At 45.2% G+C, this 23878-nt stretch overlaps 1 protein-coding gene across 1 annotated transcript in view; it reads left to right on the forward strand.

The window, feature by feature from the left end:
• LIN7B (lin-7 homolog B, crumbs cell polarity complex component) overlaps window positions 1–23878 on the forward strand; it is a 60985-nt gene that overhangs the window by 23951 nt on the left and 13156 nt on the right. Inside the window, exon 5 of the mRNA XM_069200868.1 lies at window positions 16555–16718. Within this exon, the coding sequence (XP_069056969.1) occupies window positions 16555–16718 (164 nt within the window). The remainder of the gene's footprint in view (window positions 1–16554; window positions 16719–23878) is intronic.

Here is a 23878-nt window from a genome sequence, read left to right on the forward strand (position 1 = left end):
GACATTATGAGATCAACACACAAATGGCGTTCAGGAGTACTACAGAGAGGGGTGTTGGCTCCCCCTACATGTTGATTGACAGGAGTTTTGATTGTGCAGAAGTTGTGTGCTTCCACAGAATACATGCTTACCCTGCAAGATCTGTAACTATTTATCAAGTAGCCAGAGCTACTTATCTAGTCTAGCTAGTGTTGTAAAAGCAATCATAAGGAAGCACACAAACACACAGTTCAGTACATGAGTCCAATGGGATTGTTTAATGGCAGAAGTTCCAAAGGCATTATGCCAGCTTGACTCCACCAGTTTTCAGGTGACTTGATTGTGAACTTATTTTCATATCAGAAGGCAACCACCATGTTTCATCACAGAAATACTTTCTCAAGGCTGCAACAGTTATTAAAATAAATGTATACAAACCTTACGAAAATCAGATGAAAAAAAGACAAAATAGCCCAAATTATATTTGACAGAAAAGGGAAACAAAACCAAAGTCACCAAACGTGCACTTCTGCACCCATGATGCGCTTATATGTTGCATGTTGAAAGGAGTAATCACAATATACAGACCTTTCACCCTAAAGTGCAAAAAAGTGAACACATCGGTGAGAATCTGCAAACAAACTAAAGAGTGGACATCCGTATACACCATTGTGTCTGTTACCAATCCATGCACGGACCAAATGATATGAATATATCAGGTCTAACAAAGCAGTTTGAAAGATGAGCCCATTGAGTAGCGTCCAGTTTGACCGTGTGCTATATGGAGAAAGCTCAGTTCCAAAAGCAACAGTTCAATGACTCTAAATAAAAATTTTAAGTCGACCAAACTATATTTATAAACAAAACTCCCATAAATTCAAGGAAAGTAAACTATGGTGGGAAGAAATTCAAGAACCACCCATAAAAATAAAGGTAACACATGAGAATATGATGTAAAATAAGTAAAGAAACCATTGAGTGAGATTAAAAAAAGGTACAAAAACTTACTCCTAAGTAATGTTAAATACAATTACTCCATGTCATACATGAATGGTCAGGAGTGGAAGATCTGAAGTTGTATACACCAAATTTGATGTAAACAAACTCAAAAACATGAAGAGTTAAGTAGACAGATGTGAAAAGCCCCCAACTGATTCGTAAACATAAAAGTGTAAATATTCCTATATTAATTGGTGAACTTAGTTATCAAATAGTGTAATCGAATCACAGTTAAAAAAAAAAAGAACTGAGCGTGTCTGTGGCAGGCGTCCGTGTATAAAATAAAATCGAACTAAACTATGCTGTTCGGGACATATAAATAACGTGTTAAACAAAATGAAAGAAGGACACATTATGTCAACCCTATTCCAAACTTCACTGTCATCTTAGAAGGCAGAGAAAAATCATGCATGTAATGTGATCTACACCTGTGGTGCCATACAATATGTTGAAAGACCTCTACATATGCTCATAAACAGAATATTTTGAATTATGTATAAAAAGTCTTAACCTTGATATCTGATCGAAGTAAACAAGACTTGCCTGTGTTATTAGTACAAATAAATGTGTAGTATGTAAGAGCCGCCACCTTATCAATGATTTTAGAAAAACACTTGTGGACAAGTAACAATGGTTTGGAATACGTTAATGTAACCCATTTGAAGGCCACAAAGCAAGCAGGAATTACAGGGCCCAACCATGGCGGTTGAGGTCTTTTACTCCCGATGCCCCGGATCCCACCCCACTATGGATCCCACTTAACTGGGCCAAGCACTCCCTCTGTACCAGACTCACAGTTGGATAGCGTAGGGCAAGCAATCAAGCGCCTTCAGAGAAAGCGCAGATACAGATTACTGAACATGACTCGTAACTCAACGTGTAAGAAAGGCAAACAATAAATCAATGTCCCCTGGACTCCAAAGGCCCAGTTCTTGGCTTGCCTGCTCCAGCGTTATGGAATCTTTCAGCAGAGCAGCAAAGTCCTGCTCCAGAACTGCAAAGTTGGGCTGCACTCAGTCCCATGCGACAGCAACCGGCAGACACAGGCTCTCTCTTCTTTAAGCCACGCTACCGGCTGGTTCCAGTGATCAAGGTTGCTCCCGCTCTGGCAAATGCATGGTAAGTCATTCTTTGCAGGGGAGAGGGGTTTGACCTCCTTGCTCTGACTGGGCTCCAGTAGTGTTTCTTTAATACTCGGACCTCCTTCAGTGTAGTCCACAGTTGGTCCGCCTTGGTCACAGCAGCAGTTTCTCAGTCTCAGGCGACCATCTCAGCATCTCCGGTGACCCCTCCTGGCATACAGGGTCACCGCTACAACACTCAAAAGTCTGGCCACGCTGACCTGAATTGGTGTTCACAGTGTCTCTCCCTCTGGCATATAGGGCCACACATCATGAGGTCGTGCAGGTCTGGCTCCCGTCACACAACCCTTGCTCCTCAGCTCAGTCCACCTTTACCCCTCCTGGCATAAAGGGTTGTTGAAATAATCCAGCACACGGATTATGGCCCGTTCAGTGTGGGAGTGGGTTCCTCCCACCTCGCACTGGGAGTCATCATGTCAGGGCTCCCCTCTGGACCTTGCTCCTTTTGACACTCTTCTCTCCCTCACAGGGCACACTGGTCTTGGCAAGCATGCAGGCGGGGGTGCTCTAGACTCTAGGGCAGGTGGTCTTGGTTTCCCTAGGTGATGTCCACTCACCCATTAGGGAGACTAGCAGGCCTGGGCACCTAGTCCTGGGCACAGGCAGAGGTCTTGCACAGCTTCCCCTCCTCACACAGCCTGTCTGGCTGCTCGACAGATGACAGTTTTTGGGGGTCCCAAACCCCCCTACTTATGGTCCTTTTCCAAACACAAAATGTAATTTAGTGTCTCTATTTTGAAGTTTTATGTTGGGGTTCTGCTTCTTTGAAATAGACATCTTTCCCCTTTCTTCTTCCTGTTGAAGGATGTTTGTCACAGCAAGCAGGACTTTGAAGCTAATTAACCCACATGTGCGTGTGCTGATTGAGGCAACACAATTGGAAGATCATCTCCTCTCTGACCCGCTAACAAACAAGGCTATTTTTATCATATATACGAAAATAAAGAATAACTCCCTGACCCAATGGGGTCACTGAGAGAGGCCTTGGAAAGAGATGTCGGGACATTAGAAGATAATGACTGTATGTGCAGAGGCTTTGCAAAACCAAATGGAGGTGGCAATACAAGCTCGCTTTAGGCTTGTACAATTGTGGATTTTTCATAGGTCACATTATTTTTGGGCACTTCTCCATAGAAGAGGGAGAGGGGAATCTGCACTATGTCTGCAGAGCTGTAGGCAGGAGGGTAGCTTTTTCCACATCCTTTGGAGCTGCCCAGTAATACAACTCTACTGGGCAGAGGTGGGACTAAGGAGGTATCAGATACTGGACCTAGACGTCACCCTGGATGCAGAGCGGCTCCTTTTGGCAGTTACGGGTGAGGCAACATAGCCAAGGTACCAGAAGATTTGGCTGAGCATTGTGTGGTGGCTAAAAGCAACACAACATGTGCCTGGGGTGCACAGATTCCCCCTGAGTTGAAGACTGGGAGTTGGACTTGGATTGATGCCTGCGGGCGGAGCAAGTGGTCTGTCAAAACAGGGGCTGCCCTAGGAAATAGGAGAAGATGTGGGGCAACTTACTAACCAAGGTAATTGAGTATGAGGGGATAGGTATGGGAAGAGAAGGGGGGAACCTGTCATTTCTGTGTGTTACCCATTGATGCTAAATGTTCTTCTTATGATGTACACCTCGTGATTTGTCTGATTATTGCATTCACTGTGTGATGAGCAAAGTTTAATAAGGAGAGTTAAACAAAAGATACTTGGGAGTGACCAGAATTTACACCAGGAAGTCAGCCACAGTTATATGTGCATCAAAAGGTTAATCCTTAACCCTCAGCCCTACTCTTCATGATTCTCTTATCATCCCCATCTTTCTTCCTGAGATGTGTCCAGTCCCCTTCCTTGTGATCTGTCATTGAATCAAAGAAACCTTTGAAATGTGCTGGGACAGCCTGGCTCTCCCATCCTCCAGTGCGTGCCCCACCCAGCCTATAGGGATGCAATGCATAAATCTATCTAGAGTGATTCCTCTACCCGTCATGTTTCCACCAAGCAGCCCTGGGCTTCCCAGAATGGAACCCAAGGTCCTCCATGTAATGTACCAATGCAGGCACACTTGCACTAAGTGTCCACAGCACACTCACTTCACAGCACTGTTATTCTCATGTTTTATGCCACCACAAGCATAACTATACTGTTCAGTACTGCACCTTTTCAATATTGCACCAGAATGTGCTATTTTAAAAGCACACACTGCCTTCACACACACATTCACCATGTGTACACTGTACCACACTTTACCCTCTGTGTAGTGTATTTCTTGCGAGTACACATGCACTCTGCACATTTCCAAGCCAAACCCACTTCCGCATCAACCTGTGAGTGAGTTAAGCACATAACAGTGGAACTTTTAAAAGGTGAGTGAGCCTGTAGGCCTCACTCCAGTGACACAGGGCAAAAAGTACCTGCTCACTACTACTGATCACTACACTGTATGCTGTCACCACAGCTCTTGTGCTGATTAACTCCTGGTGAAGGCAGTAGGCTTCAACCATTATGAAGGTAGCACTTTGGGCCAACAAGACCACAATCTGTGATACAGGTCTATGTCATGGGCCACATACATGATCCATGCTCGCCTATGACAAAAAATCAGCACTAGGGATCCAGACTACAGTACATTTGTGCACTCAGGGAAAGGGTACACGTCTCTTACCATGCAGGGGACTTTTCTGTCCCAACAGTAACTATTAATTCTAATATATAATTTAATTTTAAAAAATTACATTACTAATAATATGTTGAATGCTATGTTTAATTTACTGCAAAGTTCATATTTCTACATACTAAATAAATTCATTTACATATCTAATATACTCTGATTTTAAATTACCTAGCCCTGAATCCTAAAATCCCCTTGCTGCTTCTTAAAGCTGCAGCCCCTGCACGCTACAAACTCCTTGCTACCCTGTAACGCAGAGGTCTTCTCCAACAGGTAGATCGTGAGCTACCAGTAGCTTACAGATTGCTTCTGACTAGCTTGCACATAATAAAATGCCTGGCTGCTTGTTTGAAAAAATATGGCTGCCCACCTGCTTACGCAACATGTTAAACACTGTGTGCCCAGTTATGGTAGGCCAGGGAAGCTGACAGTGCAGGGTAATGCACCCCACCCTCTTGTGAAAAATTGTTCTTCTTTTCTCTCTTTTATGCTCATTTCTTTCTCCAGCACCACATGTCTTTTTCTTTAATTTGTTCTTTTTTACTCTCTAGCCTTTCCATCCTTTCATTCTCTACTTTTTCCATTTGGTTTTACTCCCCTCTTTCTTGTTTCTTCTTTCTCCTTTTTGTTTCCTCCTTCTTCAAATCTGTCTATTTCTTTTTTGTATTGTCTTGTTCAGCTTATTTCTTTTCCTTCCTCCCTCTTTCTTTTTTGCTCTTCCTGTATTTGTTTTACTTCTTCTTACTCCTTTTTATTTGTTCTCCCTATATTCTCCTTTTTCTGTTTCATTCTTACTTTTTGATCTCTCCTTTCTTTCCCTTTATCTTTTGTATTCTTTTATTAACCTCTTTTTCTTTCTACCTGCTCTTTCCATCTTTCTTAAATTTCAGTGTCTTCTTTCTTTTGTTCCTGCTTTCTTTTGCCTTCCTCTATCTTTGTCTCCCTTCCTTCCTTCATATTTCTTGTCCTGCTTTGTTAGCAATGGGGTCTCTAGTTGGCAGTCGGTTTGCACCCTGTCCAAGTAGGGACCCTCACTCTAGTCAGGATAAGGGATATACCCGCTCAGATAACCCCAGCTCACCCCGTTGGTAGCTTGGCACGAGCAGTCAGGCTTATCTCAGAAGCAATGTGTAAAGCATTTGCACATAACACACAGTAATAAGTGAAAACACTACAAAAGGACACCACACCAGTTTTAGAAAAATATCCAATATTTATCTATATAAAACAAGACCAAATACGATAAATACCAACATACAGTAAGAAAAATATGAATTCTGCAAGATTTACTCAAAACTACAGTTCCTTGAAGTCGATAGCTCCACCTGGGTCTATGACGGCGTCGTGATCAACAAAACCAACAGTTCAGGCCGCCGGCAGCATTGCGGGCCAGCTACTGTGTCGGGAAGACCCGCAAACAGTAACTTGGATTTGCAGGGCGTCGTGATCCTCGCGGTGAGCTCCGGAGAGCGGCGTCACTGACGTCGCGGTGTCGGTTCCAAAGTCAGTGCAGGAGTCTTCGGGCCCTTGAGGTCACACACGTTGCAGATCGAACTCCAGGCTGATGAAGTCAGGTGTGCCGGCGTGGATGGCGTTGGGGCTGCGGTGCGAGTGGGACGATGCGATGTGAGGTATCCACAGGTCAAGGTGCAAGCAGCGGCTCGGTGACAGCGTCCAGTGGCGTGGGTGAGACCAGGGCTGCGGTGTGAAGCGGGCGGTGCAACGTGTTGTGTCCACAGGTCACAGCGCAGGCAGCGGGGACGTCATTGCTGAAGCGCTGTCATTGGTAGGCCCAAGCCAGCGGTGCGGGACGGGGCTCCGTGACCCTCATGAGCGGTGTCCACAGGCCACAGTGCAGGCAGGATGCCTGGTGACGACACAGGAGTCAATGGTGCTCACGTCGGTGGACCGGGGCTGCAGTGCGGGATGGGACGGTGCTTCGTGTACCTCACGAGTGGTGTCCACAGGCCATGGTGCAGGCAGCGGCGCCGAAGTCAGCAGGAGCGTCGTCGTTGGGGATGTCCAGGCTGCGGTGTGAGCAGGCGATGCCGGAGTGCGGGGCCCACAGGTCGCAGTGCGAGCAGCGACTCAGTGAAGTCGTCTGATGACGGCGTCAGTGAGACCAGGGTCGCGGTGCGAAGCAGGGCAATGCGACTCCGTGTGGCATCAGCAGGTCACGGTGCAGGTCAGCGGCATCGTTGGTGGTGGTGCGGTGGGTTCTCCTCTTGAACAGCACAAAACACACAGTTCCCAGTGCTGCAGGTCAAGGAAACTGAAGTCTTTGGTGTCCCTGAGACTTCCAACAGGAGGCAAGCTCTACTCCAAGCCCTTGGAGAATTTTCTCAAGCAGGACACACAGCAAGGTTCACCCTTTGCACTTTTTTCAGGCATAAGCAGCAACTGCAGGCCAGTCCAGCAAAGCAACGCAACAAAGGGACAGTACTGCTCCTTCAGCTCTTCTCCTGGGTAGTTTCCTCTTGATTCCCGAAAGATTCTAAAAGTCTGGGGTTTTGGGTCTTCTTCTTATACCCAGTTCTGCCTTTGAAGTTGGCAAACTTCAAAGCAAAGTCTCAAGTGTTTGCAAGATCCTTCCTTGTCCAGGCCAGGCCCCAGACTGCATTGTGTGAGGGCAGGCACTGTCCTTTCAGGTGTGAATGACCACTCCTCCCTCCTCTCTAGCTCAGATGGCTCATCAGGATATGCAGGCTACACCCGCCCCCTTTTGTGTCACTGTCTAGAGGAGAGGTGTGAACAGCCCAACTGTCAAACTGTCCCAGACAGACAATCCACAAACAGGCAGAGTCACAGAATGGTATAAGCAAGAAAATGCCTTCTTTCTAAAAGTGGCATTTTCAAACAGACAATTTAAAAACCAACTTCACTAAAAGATGTATTTTTAAATTGTGATTTCAGAGACCCCAAACTCCACATTTTTATCTACTCTCAAAGGGAATCTGCGCTTTAAGGATATTTAAAGGCAGCCCCCATGTTAACCTCTGAGAGAGATAGGCCTTGCACAGTGAAAACCGAATTTGGCAGTATTTCACTGTTAGGACATATAAAACACACTAGTATATGTCCTACCTTAAACATACTCTGCACCCTGCCCCTGGGGTTACCTAGGGCCTAACTTAGGAGTGCCTTACATGAAGTAAAAGGGAAGGTTGAGGCCTGGCAAGTGGGTACACTTGCCAAGTCAAATTGACAGTTTAAAACTGCACACACAGACACTGCAATGGCAAGTCTGAGTCATGTTTATAGGGCTACTAATGTGGGTGGCACAACCAGTGCTGCAGGCCCACTAGTAGCATTTGATTCACAGGCCCTGGGCACCTCTAGGGCACATTACTAGGGACTTATTAGTAAATCATTTATGGATAAACCAATCCACAGTACAATTTATATGGGGAGCACTTGCACTTTAGCACTGATTAGCAGTGGTAAAGTGCGCAGAGACAATTAACCAGCAAAAACAGAGTCCAAAACCAGGAGATCAGAAGGCAAAAAGACAGGGGAGACATGCCAAAAAGCTGCCAGGTCTAACATCCTTTCTCTCTTTTTTGCTTTTTTCCATTTTTTCTTCTGCCCATGTCTTTCTTTTTCTTCTTTCACTCCCCTTTTTTCTCCTGGTTTCACTGATTGTCCTTTTCTTCTTTTTATACTCTTTATTTCTTTCTCTCATTCTCTCGTTCTTTCTTTCTCTCATTCTCTCTTTCTTTCTTTCTTTCTTTCTTTCTTTCTTTCTTTCTTTCTTTCTTTCTTTCTTTCTCTTCCTCTTGTCTTTCTTTGGGTCTGTTTATCTACTTTTGGTCTCTTTCTGCCTCTTTCTTTGTCATTCTCTTTCCCTCTCTTTCTATTTCTTTCTGTGTTTCTCAATTTGCCTCCCATATTCTTTTCTCATATCAAATCAATTTTTATTCAGATTACAAAGAATCCATAAAAGAGTAAAACAGATAAAACACATTAAGTCATCAAGCACCATATAAAATCATTGGTAAGGGTCTCTTATATACATTTTAAACGTACAACGGAATAATTGAAACTAATCAGAACACATTTATGAGTAGAGTTACTTCCACAGTCTACTAGGTGGCCATAAGATTCATAAGATGAAAAATGTGGAAAAATGAATAAATATACGTTTGCTAAAAACAGTTGTGACGTGATTTAGTCATATGTCCAAAGTGCAAATGGTGGCAATGGTGAAAATATGTAATTGTAGAATAAGAACAATGACCAATCTATGGAAGTAACTTTATATTGAAAAGGACAGATAGATGGATAATCTATTATACAGAAGTGCAGGTGCCTAGGAAAAAGCAGCATATAAGTACAATATAAATAATGTGATCAATCTATTGAAATGTAGACAGACATATAGATAATAATCAATGATCAGTGACATACAGTGGCCTCCTATTATCGCAATATTTCTGAATGGTTCAGTGCTTTCCACTTCCTACTTGAAGATTTTATAAAAGTCAGGACTATGCCAAAGGTATGGACATCACTTAAATCACGTAAGAGATTAAGGGGCATATTTATACTCAGTTTGCGCCAAATTTGCGTCGTTTTTTTCGACGCAAATTCGGCGCAAAACTAACGCCATATTTATACTTTGGCGTTAGACGCATCTAGCGCCAAACTATGAGTAAAGAGCGTCATTTTTTTGCGTGAACGCCTTCCTTGCGTTAATGAGATGCACGGTAGGCGTTCCCGTCTAAAAAAATGACTGCGCCGCAAATGCGTCGTATTTATACTCCCGGGCAAAAATCATGCCCGGGAGTGGGCGGGCCAAAAAACCCCGCATTTGCGCCGGATTTTAGCGCCTGGGTCAGGGCAGGCGTTAAGGGACCTGTGGGCTCAAAATGAGCCCACAGCTGCCCTCCCATGCCCCCAGGGACCCCCCCTGCCACCCTTGCCCACCCCAGGAGGACACCCAAGGCTGGAGGGACCCACCCCAGGGACATTCAGGTAAGTTCAGGTAAGTATATATATATTTTTTTTTATATTTTTTTTTGGCATAGGGAGGCCTGATTTGTGCCCCCCTACATGCCTCAATGCCCAATGACCATGCCCAGGGGACATAAGTCCCCTGGGCATGGCCATTGGGCAAGGGGGCATGACTCCTGTCTTTACTAAGACAGGAGTCATGTAAATGGCGTCTGGGCGTCGTTAAAAATGGCGCTAATCGGGTGGAGGCGATTTTTTGCGTCAACCTGACTTGCACCATTTTTAAGACGCCCTAGCGCCATTTTTCCCAACGCCGGCGCTGCCTGGTGTACGTGGTTTTTTTCCACGCACACCAGGCAGCGCCGGTCTGCTTGCCCCGGCTAACGCCATTCAATAAATACGGCGCCTGCATGGCGCTTCAGAATGGCGTTAGCCGGCGCAAAAATTTTTGACGCTAAACTGCGTTAGCGCAGTTTAGCGTCAAAAAGTATAAATACGGGCCTAAAAGCCTCCTGATGGTATATAAGCTTATTTGATAAAAATAAAAAAAAAAGCATAGTGGGCGCAATACACACCACCTAATGTCTTTACTAAACAGAATAAAATGTATGGTGGATTGGCCAGCTTTTCCATCACATGGGCACTTAGGTAATTTTTCTGCCCATGTCTCTGCTTTTGGGAATGCAACAGGGTAATGTACGATTGATAGGCATAGTCTAGTTAAATAAAATCTGTTGTGCATTTAATACATTAATCAAATAACCTTGTACCCTTGATATAGAGGCCCTTGGCAATATCTTTCAATGGTCGCCTTCGCCTTTTCACATATTTCTCTCCTGGCCTCCCTTTTTGCCATAAAAATGCTTTTTAGATCTTTTTTACCATATTGCAGGATAGTAGCAGGTGCAGTAATACTGATGCTATCATCTGTTTCCTGCAATTTACTATTAATGCACCGCAGCCATGGTATTTTTCTGTAGTGGTCAAGTTCCCAGCAGTCCCTGATTATATCCCTTGTGAATTTTGTGCCGGTCTTGCTCCAAATGCTATACCTTTTTGCCACTAAACTGAACTGAACAGAGTCACCTATATGGGCTATACCTAGTCCTTTATGAGTGATATAAGTTGATGTTGAGCATGGGACTTCCAAGAGCCTGCATAAAAATGAGTCTTCCTGGGTCTGGAGTATTGTGGTGTTGGTCATCCCCCAGACTGCACCTGTGGCTCTCTCTCACCCATGTCCTTCTACACTCCTCCATGTGGTCCATGTTGCTCTCCTTCACCTGTGTATTTCTCCTTTTGGCCCCGTGTGCTCTCCCTCGTGGTGCTGCTCCCCACACTCGCTGCGTTGCTTCCTCTTCCTCTCTCACCCCCAACTCGAGCCTGCAACTCGCTCATCTGTTTGATTTTTTTTTTCTTTTTCAAAACGGCACTCTTGCTGTACTTAAAAAAAACACTTTTCAGCCACTTTTTAAAAAAATGTACCTATCTGTCTTCAATTGGTAAATAAAAAGAAACAAAGTCTGTCTTTTTGTGAGTATGTGTGTTGAACGTGTGTGCTCCCCTACAAAATGACACGGTAGACGCGTCTCCACAGCCACACTTTGTATTTTTAAGCCATGCTGCACAGCATCCACAGTGCAGTACAGTATGGCTAAAAGCATCGGCAAAGCCTTATAAGTGTCAGGCTTACTGGCTTTGCCAATGCTTGTTCTGTGTTTTCCAACTACTCCTACCGTATGTCTCTGGCAGCCACAACGTTTTCTAGGAAAGACAGAGACTTGCAAATGCCACCTGAAGGGCTTTGGGCTTCATCAAGCACAGAAAAGCACTCTCTGCTGCCACTGCTACAATCATTGGTTTTTAATCATTCATTTGAGCATCAACAAAACATCCCCTCACTGGTGGCTGGCATTCTATAAAGCGAACCCCCCAAAACAACAAAAGCAAAGACAGATGTAATAACTAGCAGATAAACATCTTGCTATTCACCAATGAGCCATGTAGAGAACCTTTCAGATGTTAAAACAGCTCTGCTCGCTTCTGTCACGAGTATAGTTTGCTGTGTTTTTATAATAGTTACCTAGATTGATGTCCACTCTTTCTCCCCTCTTTTTAAATCTCTCTCCCACTTTGCATTCCCTCTTCTACCATTTCTTTGCTTCATTTTTTGTTCTTTTTTCATCTTTTCTTTCTCTCCCTTTTTGCACTCTTCCTCCATTTCTTCCTTCCTTTCCTCCCTGTTATCTCCCCCTTCCTCCTTTCCCTCTCTCTCTCCAGGGCTTAAAATGAAAATATACAAGTGCAGGCACTCATGATCCTAAACTGCCTGTTTGCTAATGAGAAGTGCTGCTAGTCTCCCATTCATGTTAAAGGAGGCAAGTGCCCGTTGCCTCTCTTTTGAGGCATATTGCTTCATTTCCTTGCTTCCTCCCCTCTTCATGTGCTGGGTGGGATGTTCATCCGTTCCTGGCTCTCTGGATCGTGTTATTTTCAGCTGCGACCTCCAGTGTGAAAATCCAAACAACTTGTGCCCGAATATATATCTCTTGTGCCTAATTTGGCCGGAGCGGCTGAAGGTGTCACACATGACTGCTATGTCTAAGTCCTAGCTCCCAATTCAAAAATAGCTGTTAGCATGACTATATTTAAATGTGCTCAGTTTGCCCACCTTAGAAAGATGGAAGGCTGAGTTGGTTCTGTGAGGATTCAGCCTTTTGTTACCTAGGTTACACGCAGCCCCACAGCAAGCGAAGGCTCGGAGCTATTTTAGGGAGTTAAGACCCTGCTGCCTGCAGATTACACGAGGATCTGTGCAGCGGTCACATTAATCCTACAACTACCCTACAGGCAAAGTAATAAGTTAGCCATTCACTTGTGTGGAAAGTGCTGCAAAATGAACCACGTGGCTTCTTTTTTTTCAAATAATTTTCAAAACGTACCAGCTGAAAGTAGGACTTATTGACCCAGCTCGAGATGAATATTTATGCCCCACCAGATTTATTGTTCGCCATCTTCCACTAATAAATTGTGAATTTTCAATTTTTATTTTGGGAATTCCGCGGCTACTTTGGATTAGACGTTTATATACTCCTAAAACCTCCAACGTTTACTAAGATGCTCTCCTAAGAGATGGTCCCGGAGATACTATGTTTCCCCTAAAACATTATACTCTGAATTACATATTAGAGCAGGATACCAGCTGGAGGTGGAGTGATAACTGGAGGGTGGGGTGTGAGAAAGTAGCCTCTTTCTAGCCTTGTTACCCCCACTTTTGGCCTGTTTGTGAGTATATGTCAGGGTGTTTTCACTGTCTCACTGGTATCCTGCTAGACAGGGCCCAGTGCTCATAGTGAAAACCCTATGTTTTCAGTATGTTTGTTATGTGTCACTGGGACCCTGCTAGTCAGGACCCCAGTGCTCATAAGTTTGTGACCTATAGGTATGCGTTCCCTGTGTGATGCCTAACTGTCTCACTGAGGCTCTGCTAACCAGAACCTCAGTGGTTATGCTCTCTCATTTCTTTCAAATTGTCACTAACAGGCTAATGACCAATTTTACCAATTTACATTGGCATACTGGAACACCCTTATAATTCCCTAGTATATGGTACTGAGCTACCCAGGGTATTGGGGTTCCAGGAGATCCCTATGGGCTGCAGCATTTCTTTTGCCACCCATAGGGAGCTCTGACAATTCTTACACAGGCCTGCCACTGCAGCCTGAGTGAAATAACGTCCACGTTATTTCACAGCCATTTTACACTGCACTTAAGTAACTTATAAGTCACCTATATGTCTAACCTTTACCTGGTAAAGGTTGGGTGCTAAGTTACTTAGTGTGTGGGCACCCTGGCACTAGCCAAGGTGCCCCCACATTGTTCAGGGCCAATTCCCCGGACTTTGTGAGTGCGGGGACACCATTACACGCGTGCACTACATATAGGTCACTACCTATGTGTAGCTTCACAATGGTAACTCCGAATATGGCCATGTAACATGTCTAAGATCATGGAATTGCCCCCTCTATGCCATCCTGGCATTGTTGGTACAATCCCATGATCCCACAGGTCTGTAGCACAGACCCGGGTACTGCCAAACTGCCTTTTCAGGGGTTTCACTGCAGCTGCTGCTGCTGCCAACCCCTCAGACAGGTTTCTGCCCTCCTGGGGTCCAGCCAGGCTTGGCCCAGGATGGCAGAACAAAGGACTTCCTCAGAGAGAGGGTGTTACACCCCCTCCCTTTGGAAAAAGGTGTTCAGGCAGGGGAGGAGTAGCCTCCCCCAGCCTCTGGAAATGCTTTCATGGGCACAGATGGTGCCCATTTCTGCATAAGCCAGTCTACACCGGTTCAGGGACCCCTCAGCCCTGCTATGGCGCGAAACTGGACAAAGGAAAGGGGAGTGACCACTCCCCTGACCTGCACCTCCCCTGGGAGGTGCCCAGAGCTCCTCCAGTTTGCTCCAGACCTCTGCCATCTTGGAAACAGAGGTGCTGCTGGCACACTGGACTGCTCTGAGTGGCCAGTGCCAGCAGGTGACGTCAGAGACTCCTTCTGATAGGCTCCTTCAGGTGTTGCTAGCCTATCCTCTCTCCTAGGTAGCCAAACCCTCTTTTCTGGCTATTTAGGGTCTCTGCTTTGGGGAATTCCTTAGATAACGAATGCGAGAGCTCATCCGAGTTCCTCTGCATCTCTCTCTTCACCTTCTGCCAAGGAATCGACTGCTGACCGCGCTGGAAGCCTGCAAAACTGCAACAAAGTAGCGAAGACGACTACTGCAACTCTGTAACGCTGATCCTGCCGCCTTCTCGACTGTTTTCCTGGTGGTGCATGCTGTGGGGGTAGTCTGCCTCCTCTCTGCACTAGAAGCTCCGAAGAAATCTCCCGTGGGTCGACGGAATCGTCCCCCTGCAACCGCAGGCACCAAAGAACTGCATCACCGGTACCCTGGGTCTCCTCTCAGCACAACGAGCGAGGTCCCTTGAATCCAGCAACTCTGTCCAAGTGACTCCCACAGTCCAGTGACTCTTCAGTCCAAGTTTGGTGGAGGTAAGTCCTTGCCTCCCCACGCCAGACTGCATTGCTGGGAACCGCGACTTTTGCAGCTACTCCGGCCTCTGTGCACTTCCGGCGGAAATCCTTTGTGCACAGTCCAGCCTGGGTCCACGGCACTCTAACCTGCATTGCATGACCTCCTAAGTTGTCCTCCGGCGGCGTGGGACTCCTTTGTGCAACTTCGGGTGAGCACTGTTTCACTCCACTTCGTAGTGCCTGTTCTGGCACTTCTGCAGGTGCTGTCTGCTTCTGAGAGGGCTCCTTGTCTTGCTTGACGCCCGCTCTGTCCTCTGATGCAATTGGTGACATCCTGGTCCCTCCTGGGCCACAGCAGCATCCAAAAACCCTAACCGCATGACTTGCAGCTAGCAAGGCTTGTTTGCAGTCTTTCTTCAGGAAAACACTTCTGCACGACTCTCCACGGCATGAGGGATCCGTCCTCCAAAGGGGAAGTTCCTAGCCCTTGTCGTTCCTGCAGAACCTTCAGCTTCTACTGTCCAGTAGCAGCTTCTTTGCATCCACAGCTGGCATTTCCTGGGCATCTGCCCATCTCCGACTTGCTTGTGACTTTTGGACTTGGTCCCCTTGTTCCACAGGTACCCTCGACTGGAAATCCATTGTTGTTGCATTGCTGGTTTGTGTCTTTCCTGCAGAATTCCCCTATCACGACTTCTATGTCCTTTGGGGAACTTTAGTGCACTTTGCACTCACTTTTCAGGGTCTTGGGGTGGGCTATTTTTCTAACCCTCACTGTTTTCTTACAGTCCCAGCGACCCTCTACAAGGTCACATAGGTTTGGGGTCCATTCGTGGTTCGCATTCCACTTTTGGAGTATATGGTTTGTGTTGCCCCTATCCCTATGTGTCCCCATTGCATCCTATTGTAGCTATAGATTGTTTGCACTGTTTTCTAAGACTATACTGCATATTTTTGGTATTGTGTACATATATCTTGTGTATATTTGCTATCCTCATACTGAGGGTACTCACTGAGATACTTTGGCATATTGTCATAAAAATAAAGTACCTTTATTTTTAGTATATCTGTGTATTGTGTTTTCTTATGATATTGTGCATATGACACTAGTGGTACTGTAGGAGCTTCACTCGTCTCCTAGTTCAGCCTAAGCTGCTCTGCTATGCTACCATTATCTATCAGCCTAAGCTGCTAGACACCCTATACACTAATAAGGGATACCTGGGCCTGGTGCAAGGTGAACCACGTGGCTTCTTTTTTTTCTAATAATTTTCAAAACGTACCAGCTGAAAGTAGGACTTATTGACCCAGCTCGAGATGAATATTTATGCCCCACCACATTTATTGTTCGCCATCTTCCACTAATAAATTGTGAATTTTCAATTTTTATTTTTGGAATTCCGCGGCTACTTTGGATTAGACGTTTATATACTCCTAAAACCTCCAACGTTTACTAAGATGCTCTCCTAAGAGATGGTCCCGGAGATACTATGTTTCCCCTAAAACATTATACTCTGAATTACATATTAGAGCAGGATACCAGCTGGAGGTGGAGTGATAACTGGAGGGTGGGGGGTTGAGTAATTGAGAAGAAACAAAAGGGAATCCTCTCCAGTCCCTCAATCCCTCACCGTGAGCCTTCCTTCGGGACTGGCCTGCACTGTTTCCCTCCTTGGCTTTCCTTCCATGATATATTCTTGGTGACCCTTCTTCTGTTGACTCCTGGTTCCTGATAGTTCCTCTCATTTGCCTTTCTCTTTCTCTCGCTGTTTGTGCCTTTCCTGCAGAGTGTGGAAGGAGAGCAGCACGAGAAAGCAGTGGAGCTGCTGAAGGCTGCGCAGGGCACAGTGAAGCTGGTGGTGCGCTACACTCCCAAGGTCCTAGAGGAGATGGAGGCGCGCTTTGAAAAGATGAGAACCGCGCGACGCAGGCAGCAACAGAACAGCTACTCGTAAGTGGATGGCACGCCGGCCTGTTCGCCACATCACACTTCCCAACACAACCCTACATCACACATCTCTACACTGCTGTCAACAAAATGGGGTGTGATTGTGAGGGAAGGGAAAGGCGCTCAAGGATAGTACAAGGCGCAAAGTAAACAAAAGGTGCCTTCACATGGGACAACACCCAATCCCTAAAAATGTTTACAAAGTAAACAGAAGCTTAAACACAAACCTACGTGAGGCACTCAAATTTAACTAGGTAAAGACAACCAAATCATAAGTAGATAAATAATCCAATTAAATATTTCACAATCCAAACAGTTCTTGATGCATGGTCTAGTCCTTGTAATTTATTACAGAAACATTTCTGATACTCGAACTGAATATCAGAAATGTTTCTGTCCTAGAAATTGACTCAAACCTCCCTCAGACATATCAGTGAGTTATAAGCACTCCGTATTCAAGAACCATTCATTCAGGTACACAAAGACAGGGTGATAAATAAATGAATCCAGAGTTCCGCTGTACTCCCCCAGAGCACACTTAACATGCAAAAAGGGGGCTTCATGGGTAACATCCCATTGGCAGACATCTGCAAGGCAGCTACCTGCTCAGCATCATGTACCTTTATGAAAACCTACTGCGTAAAAATACGAGGTCACTCAACAGGCTAAGCAGTATTGAGAACATTGTTCCAAACACCACCATCTTCTGCTCACTAGCTACCGTTTTCGGAAGAAGATGTTTTACTACTAACCTTTTGAATGAAATACAATTTAGGTTTGAGTCAGAACCAAGCTGCATTATGGACCTAGGGATGAGTCACAGCCCATCTTGCGACTCCACATTTCATCGAAAAACAAGTTGTAATATCCGAATTCAACACCAGATGGCAGGAATGTGCCTAGCATGTGAATCCACTACACCACACGATACAACCAGATGCATACTGCGTCAGCAACACTTTCCTTAGCCGTAGACCACTTTGAAAGTCAATAAGAATATATTGCAGTTAATTGATCCTTGAATGGATATAAAATATCAGTGCCTTATGTGCCTATAAGAAAGTTAAAGTTGAATTCAAATGTGGCAGCTAAGTAGTGAAATGAAACTACTGACACTTATTCAGCAATGGAAGCTTTTAAGACAGCAACATCAAATGTCAGTGCCAAAGGCTAAACCCCACCCTTTCCTAAGATTCTCCTGTAAACCTATGAACAATCCATATTTGTGTCAACATGGAGGCACCAGTTCAATCTGGGTCCTGGAGATGGCTAAAGAGATGGTGGTGGCCATATATATTTCAGATAATTGTTCTTGGGTCTGCAATACATTTTACTCTCCTTCCACTTTCCAAAGGAGCATGTCACAATATGCCATGCAGTAAATCTTTGCCCACTGGAAAGCATATGCAATGAGAAACTCCGAATATTGGAATTGCAGCCATTAAGTCTCTCTCTAGAAACAAAAGATGGACCATACAGCAGGCGTACAACCGGATGCATCACAAGCACAAAAGGTAGTTGAGCTTTCTCATATAAGGAAAGCGCTGTTTATTCATTGCTTTACCACTGGGAATGATATCTATATACACGATTATTGCGCATGTGACTATCAGCTGTAGGGGCACAGCACTGCAGACGAGACAAATCTGTAAACTCAACAATGGCATAGTAAGACGATCCAAGGTCGAGAAGTGTATTCAATGTAATATACTGTAAGAAGACTGGATTTTTTTGTATATATTACAAAATCTCCTTTAATCATAAATACTAATGACACTACAGCATCAGAATTAAGTAGAACTATGTGCCAAATTGCAGATGACACAGCAAAAGCCTTATTTGGAACCAATAGAGCACATTATATTTTTAAGAGCAAAGTAGACATATAGGGCCAGATTTAGACAACTTGCTGAGCTGCGTCAAATAGAGAAAGCAGGAATGTGCCATATTTGTCAAGACGTGGCACATTCCTGCCATCTCCTTGCATTGGTGCACTTAGTACAGCCTAGAACGAACACAGGCACCCTTGTGTCATGGTGCGATGGTGCCTGTGTTGCAGGTAGGATTGTTTTTGTACACCTCCTGTAGAAATAAAAACTGACGGCGGAGAAAGAAAAATAAAAAAATGGGGAGAAATAAAGATATTTCTCCTGTTTGCACCTTTTTGGCATTTTGACGCATTCCCAGGCTTACCAGGCTTAGTAAATCTGGAAATGCGCCGAAATCCATGGGTGAATGTGTTGGAAGACCCATGCTCCACCCATGGAACGCCTTACCAGGGAGAGGAACGCAAGGTGGCCTTGCCTTGCTTGGTAAATCTGACTAAAGGATTGTGTTGCCCTTGCTACATCAAGTGTGATGCAAGGGCAACACAATTCAATGATAAAATGGCCTCTTAAAAGCAATAATGTGCACCTCTCCAACGAATATAGGGGGTCATTACGACCTTGGCGGCCGGCTACGGCCGTCCGCCAAGCGGTAACCGCTGTGCGGCCGCCAATGCGGCCGCACTCCAGCAGCCCCCATTACGACATCCCCGCTGGGCCGGCGGGTGCAAAACAAGTTTGCGCCCGCCGGCCCAGCGGGGATGAGGCCGCAACATAGGAGCCGTCTCCTAATGGAGCCGGCGGTGTTGCAGCCGTGCGACGGGTGCAGTTGCACCCATCGCGCTTTTCACTGTCTGCTATGCAGACAGTGAAAAGCTGGCCGGGGCCCTGTTAGGGGGCCCCAGGACACCCCTTACCGCCAGCCTCTTCCTGGCGGTGCAAACCGCCAGAAACAGGCTGGCGGTAGAGGTGTCATAATCCCCAGGGCAGCGCTGCTTGCAGCGCTGCCCTGGTGGATTATCACCGCCGGGGCTAAAACGGCGGGAAACTGCCGGCCCCATCGGTGCGACCGCGGCACATCCGCTGCGGTCATAATAGGGCAGGAAGCACCGCCAGCCTGTTGGCGGTGCTTCCGTCATTTTAGCCCTGGCGGTCTCGGACCGCGAGGGTCAAAATGACCCCCATAGTGTCACTCAGCAAGGTTACTCTGAAATCTCTGAGCTCAAGAACATTTAAGATATGAAGGTTTTATGGATCCATGTGACACTTTGGCCAGATTGAGGATTTCACTGCTTCTAGAATGGCTTAACCAAGAAGAATTCAAATGTAGTCAAAGAGGGTCAGACTGTTGTCACGTTTGTAGGGTCACCAGTGAATATGTAATTAAAACTATGTAGATTAATTCTATATAAATATATCTCATGTAACTCTGGCATGAATTTAGCCTTTGTGGATCAAGACTGATCTCTCTGGTCTAAATATAAAATGGACCCAGTTGTTGTTAGACAGATAGAATGTGTTACAAATGGCAATGAGCTCTATCCATTATTAAATCTGTATGACAAAATAGAAGGTGAGATACTCACAGCCCCCTCCACCATGAAAGCTAAGGGGCATATTTAAGAGCCCCTCTGCCTCGCTCCTGACCACGCAGCATCATGCAAGATGAATGTAAATGAAAAATGAGATCTATGAAGCCATGCAAGGCTAGCTTGTGTGGCCCTATGTGGCTTCATAAATCTCTAGTAATGTAACGCAGTGGAAATCATTGCGTGGCATCCCTCGGCACCAGGGAGGCAATTTTATGGATGTTGCATGGGTGTTCCCAGGCAACAGCCATGGATTTTGACGCCTTCCCAGATTTACAAGAACAGGTAAGCCTAGGAATGTGCCAAAAAGATACACCTCCCCAGATGAGGCACAACAAGGAGAAATATCTTTATTCCTCCTCATTTTTGTCACTTTCCTTGTGTGCTCCATTCCTGCGCAAAAACAATCCTGCTTGCAACTCAGGCATCCTTGCACCTTAGTGCAAGGGATGCTTCAACTGATGAGTTTCCACGCATAAAAAGATAGGACAATCCTTTATTTTTATGTGCATAGACTCAGAGTTGTAAAGATGCTGCTAGTAAAAAATACCTTTGTGTATAACAAACAATTGTAAACTTACACAGGAGTGTAAGTTTACCTTTGAAAATCAGGCCCAAAATGTTTTTGGTGATGTTCAGCCCCAGAAGTGGATGTACGTTAGACAAATGGCAATAACATCACACATATTTTTGTAACAAAATCAACAAAGATTGCTGCCTTACCATGAGCGTGATTTTACCACTGATCTAGGACATGATGTATTGTTCCACTAGGGTATATCTATACCTTTTTGGAATCACACTGAAGATAACTTCACAGCTGTCTTATTGTTTTCTATCAGTCCTTGAGTGTGCTTCTACTTTTATGCACCCAAGAAGACAAGCATGCACTATAGCTTGATTATTAAGAACTGACTAGAGAAACTACTGCCCTCATTATGATTGCGTGTATGTTTGTATGTGTAGATGAGGTGTGCATGCGGTGAGGTACGTTTGGGGGTGAGGTTGTGTGAAGGTGAGTAGGGGAGTGGGGGTTGTGTATGTATGTAGTTGAAAGGAGGGGGTGGGGGATGTAGAGTGTATGTGTGCGTGATGTGTCTGGGTATGTATGCGTGTCTATGAGGGTGAATGTTGTGAGTGCGTGTGTGAGTGGGGTTGTGTCTGTGTGTAATTGTGTGTGGGTTCATGCCTGCATGTGTGTGGAGGTGTTTGGGGGGTATCCCAGCGACAGGAATACAAGTTCCTGTGTCAGTATACCTTTCCGCCAGCATTTTCGTGGTTATGAGACCATCAGGAAAATGCTGGTGGTGTCCCGAGTAGTAATAACTTTGGTGGTTATTTGACTCCCGCCGGGCTGGAGGTGGAAATCCCCAGCCTGGCGTGACGGGTGGGGAAGCAGCGGTTTGGCAATGGCCAATCCGTTGCAGTTGTAATGGTGGTGGTGAGACCACCACTGCAGCCCTGGCAGTCCGTGGACCGCCAGGGTCGTAATGAGGGCCTACATTTTATTGGTTATATTCAATTGGAGGTTATTTTGGATTAGGTTTGATCTGCATGGAGCGTATAACATATGTCATATAGAAGGAGTAGAATAGCTTGTGGGACACAGGGCCTGATTTAGAATTTGGCGGATGGAATACTCTGTAACAAACGTGACGGATATCCCATCCACCATATTACGATCCTCCTAAGATATAATGGGATTTTTATATGGCGGACGAGAAATGTCATGTTTGTGACGGAGTATTCCATCCTCCAAGTTCTAAATCAGGCCCACTGTTTGGACATACAAATATAGGGCACTGTCCTGCCTTATCCATTGTACATGGTTTAACTGGTTACATGGAATTTGTTTAGATTTTATGTGACATGTTTTGGAGGTACTTCACTGAGTAGGACAAAACTAGATAGCAGTGAATTTAAAATTGTACTGAATTTTCAGTGTAATGTACATTTCAAAATAAAAGGAACAGAACCAAACAAAACAGAACAAAATTAACTGAAATAAAATAAAAATGTAAAAACTTGCTGCAAGTAAGGACCCAACAAAAGGATATCACTGCTGTCCAGCATGACCAAAAGTGAATTAAAAAAAGCAAAAAATGGCGCAATGACCTGGGCCAGGCCGCCACATCATTTTGCAGGTGCACCCATGAGTCATTATCAATATGTGCTTACAAAATGGCACAGGCTCAATTTTTTTTGTTTGCTGACTCAAGGTAGATCACTAAATAAAATAAATGACAGGAGTGCAAAAGGACTTTTCTTTAAGGCAGAGGGGTTGACAGCAAATTCCTGCCTGGTTCTCCCCCCAAAAAAGAAAGAAAAAATAGGTGGTGGGCATAGGGACAATGGAGGAGTGGGTGGGGAAGCTACAGTGAGTGGGCAGGTGGAGCAGCACAAAAGGAGTGAGGGGAATAAATGAGTTGGGTGAGAAGCACACATGCAAGAAACCAACACTGAGCACGGGAAGAGGTAGGTAGTTTGGCATAGGGAGTCGCACATTGGAGAGAGCTTGGATGAACACAAGGGAGACAGTAAAATGAAGCATGGGGGGACAGGTAATTGGTGTGGCAGAAGCACATGAGAGAGCTAGAAAAAAAACACTCTCATGAAGTGATTCAGCAAAAATAAAAAAGGGAGTCTTCTGAAGATGAGCAGTAGTAAGATAGAAGCCAGACAGTCAACAAGATGGCATTGAGGCTGTGCTTCAGATGAGGGACTAGCACAAGATGGACATTCTGGGACAAAAGAAGCCATCAAATAAGAAGCAAGCAAATGAGAGTGACAATAAAGCCAACCAATGGTAAGCAATGTGCGGGCTGTAAACCGCTATAAGTTCTTATCAGGCCCACAATATGTCTTTTGTGACCAGACAGCCTGCGCTATTGGGTAGGCTTGACTTAAAAAAGGACTGACAATTGATGTTGTGAAAACAAAAATATGAGCAGAATCTAAAATGAGCCACAAGGGTTTCCCAACGGCAGAACCAACAGAGAGCATATTCACGGTGAAGAGAGAGAGTGGAAAGCCAAGAGTAACCTAAAGGGGTTCTTGGCAAAAAATGAGCAACCAAAACTCCATCTTTGGTGGGTTAAGTTTCAAGAAAATGTGAGATATCCAATAATAGATAGCAAAGGACAGTCTCTCAAATACTATGGGCAAGATTTACAAGGCTCTGGCGCAGCGCTGTGCCAAAATTGGCAATGCCGCACTGCGTCAGTTCTGAAACGGAGGGCTGCTCTGTATTTACAAAAATACTGTGCACCCCTGTGTTTCCTTAGCTCTGGTGCTAAATTTAGCTGCCAGCGCCAATGCAGGCATCCTTACACCGAAATGCAAGGGTGTCTGCATTGAAGGAAATGATTGTTTATGTGCAGGAAGATGTTCCTTCCTTCACATAAACAATCTACAATGGCCATTTGGCACTTCTATGTGTGCTGCAGAATGCAACATACATAAAAGTAGCAAATCGTCATTATTGAATCATTGTTTATGTGCGGGAAGGAACACCTTCCTGCACATAAGCAATCAATCACGGCATTTTGCTCTTTCTGTATGCTGCAGAATGCAGTACACATGGAAAAAGCAAAAAGGAGGAGAAATAAGAGTATTTCTCCTTGTTACACCATGCTAACACTACCCCAGGAGTGGCATTAGTTTTTGGGGCTGCCTCAGATTCAGGATTCCTTGTAAATCTAGGGCAGCGTTAAAAGTAATGGGTGTTGCGGTGGAACACCCACAGCAA

Source organism: Pleurodeles waltl, chromosome 7 (genome assembly GCF_031143425.1).
Source record: "Pleurodeles waltl isolate 20211129_DDA chromosome 7, aPleWal1.hap1.20221129, whole genome shotgun sequence".
Taxonomy (NCBI): Eukaryota; Metazoa; Chordata; class Amphibia; order Caudata; family Salamandridae; genus Pleurodeles; species Pleurodeles waltl.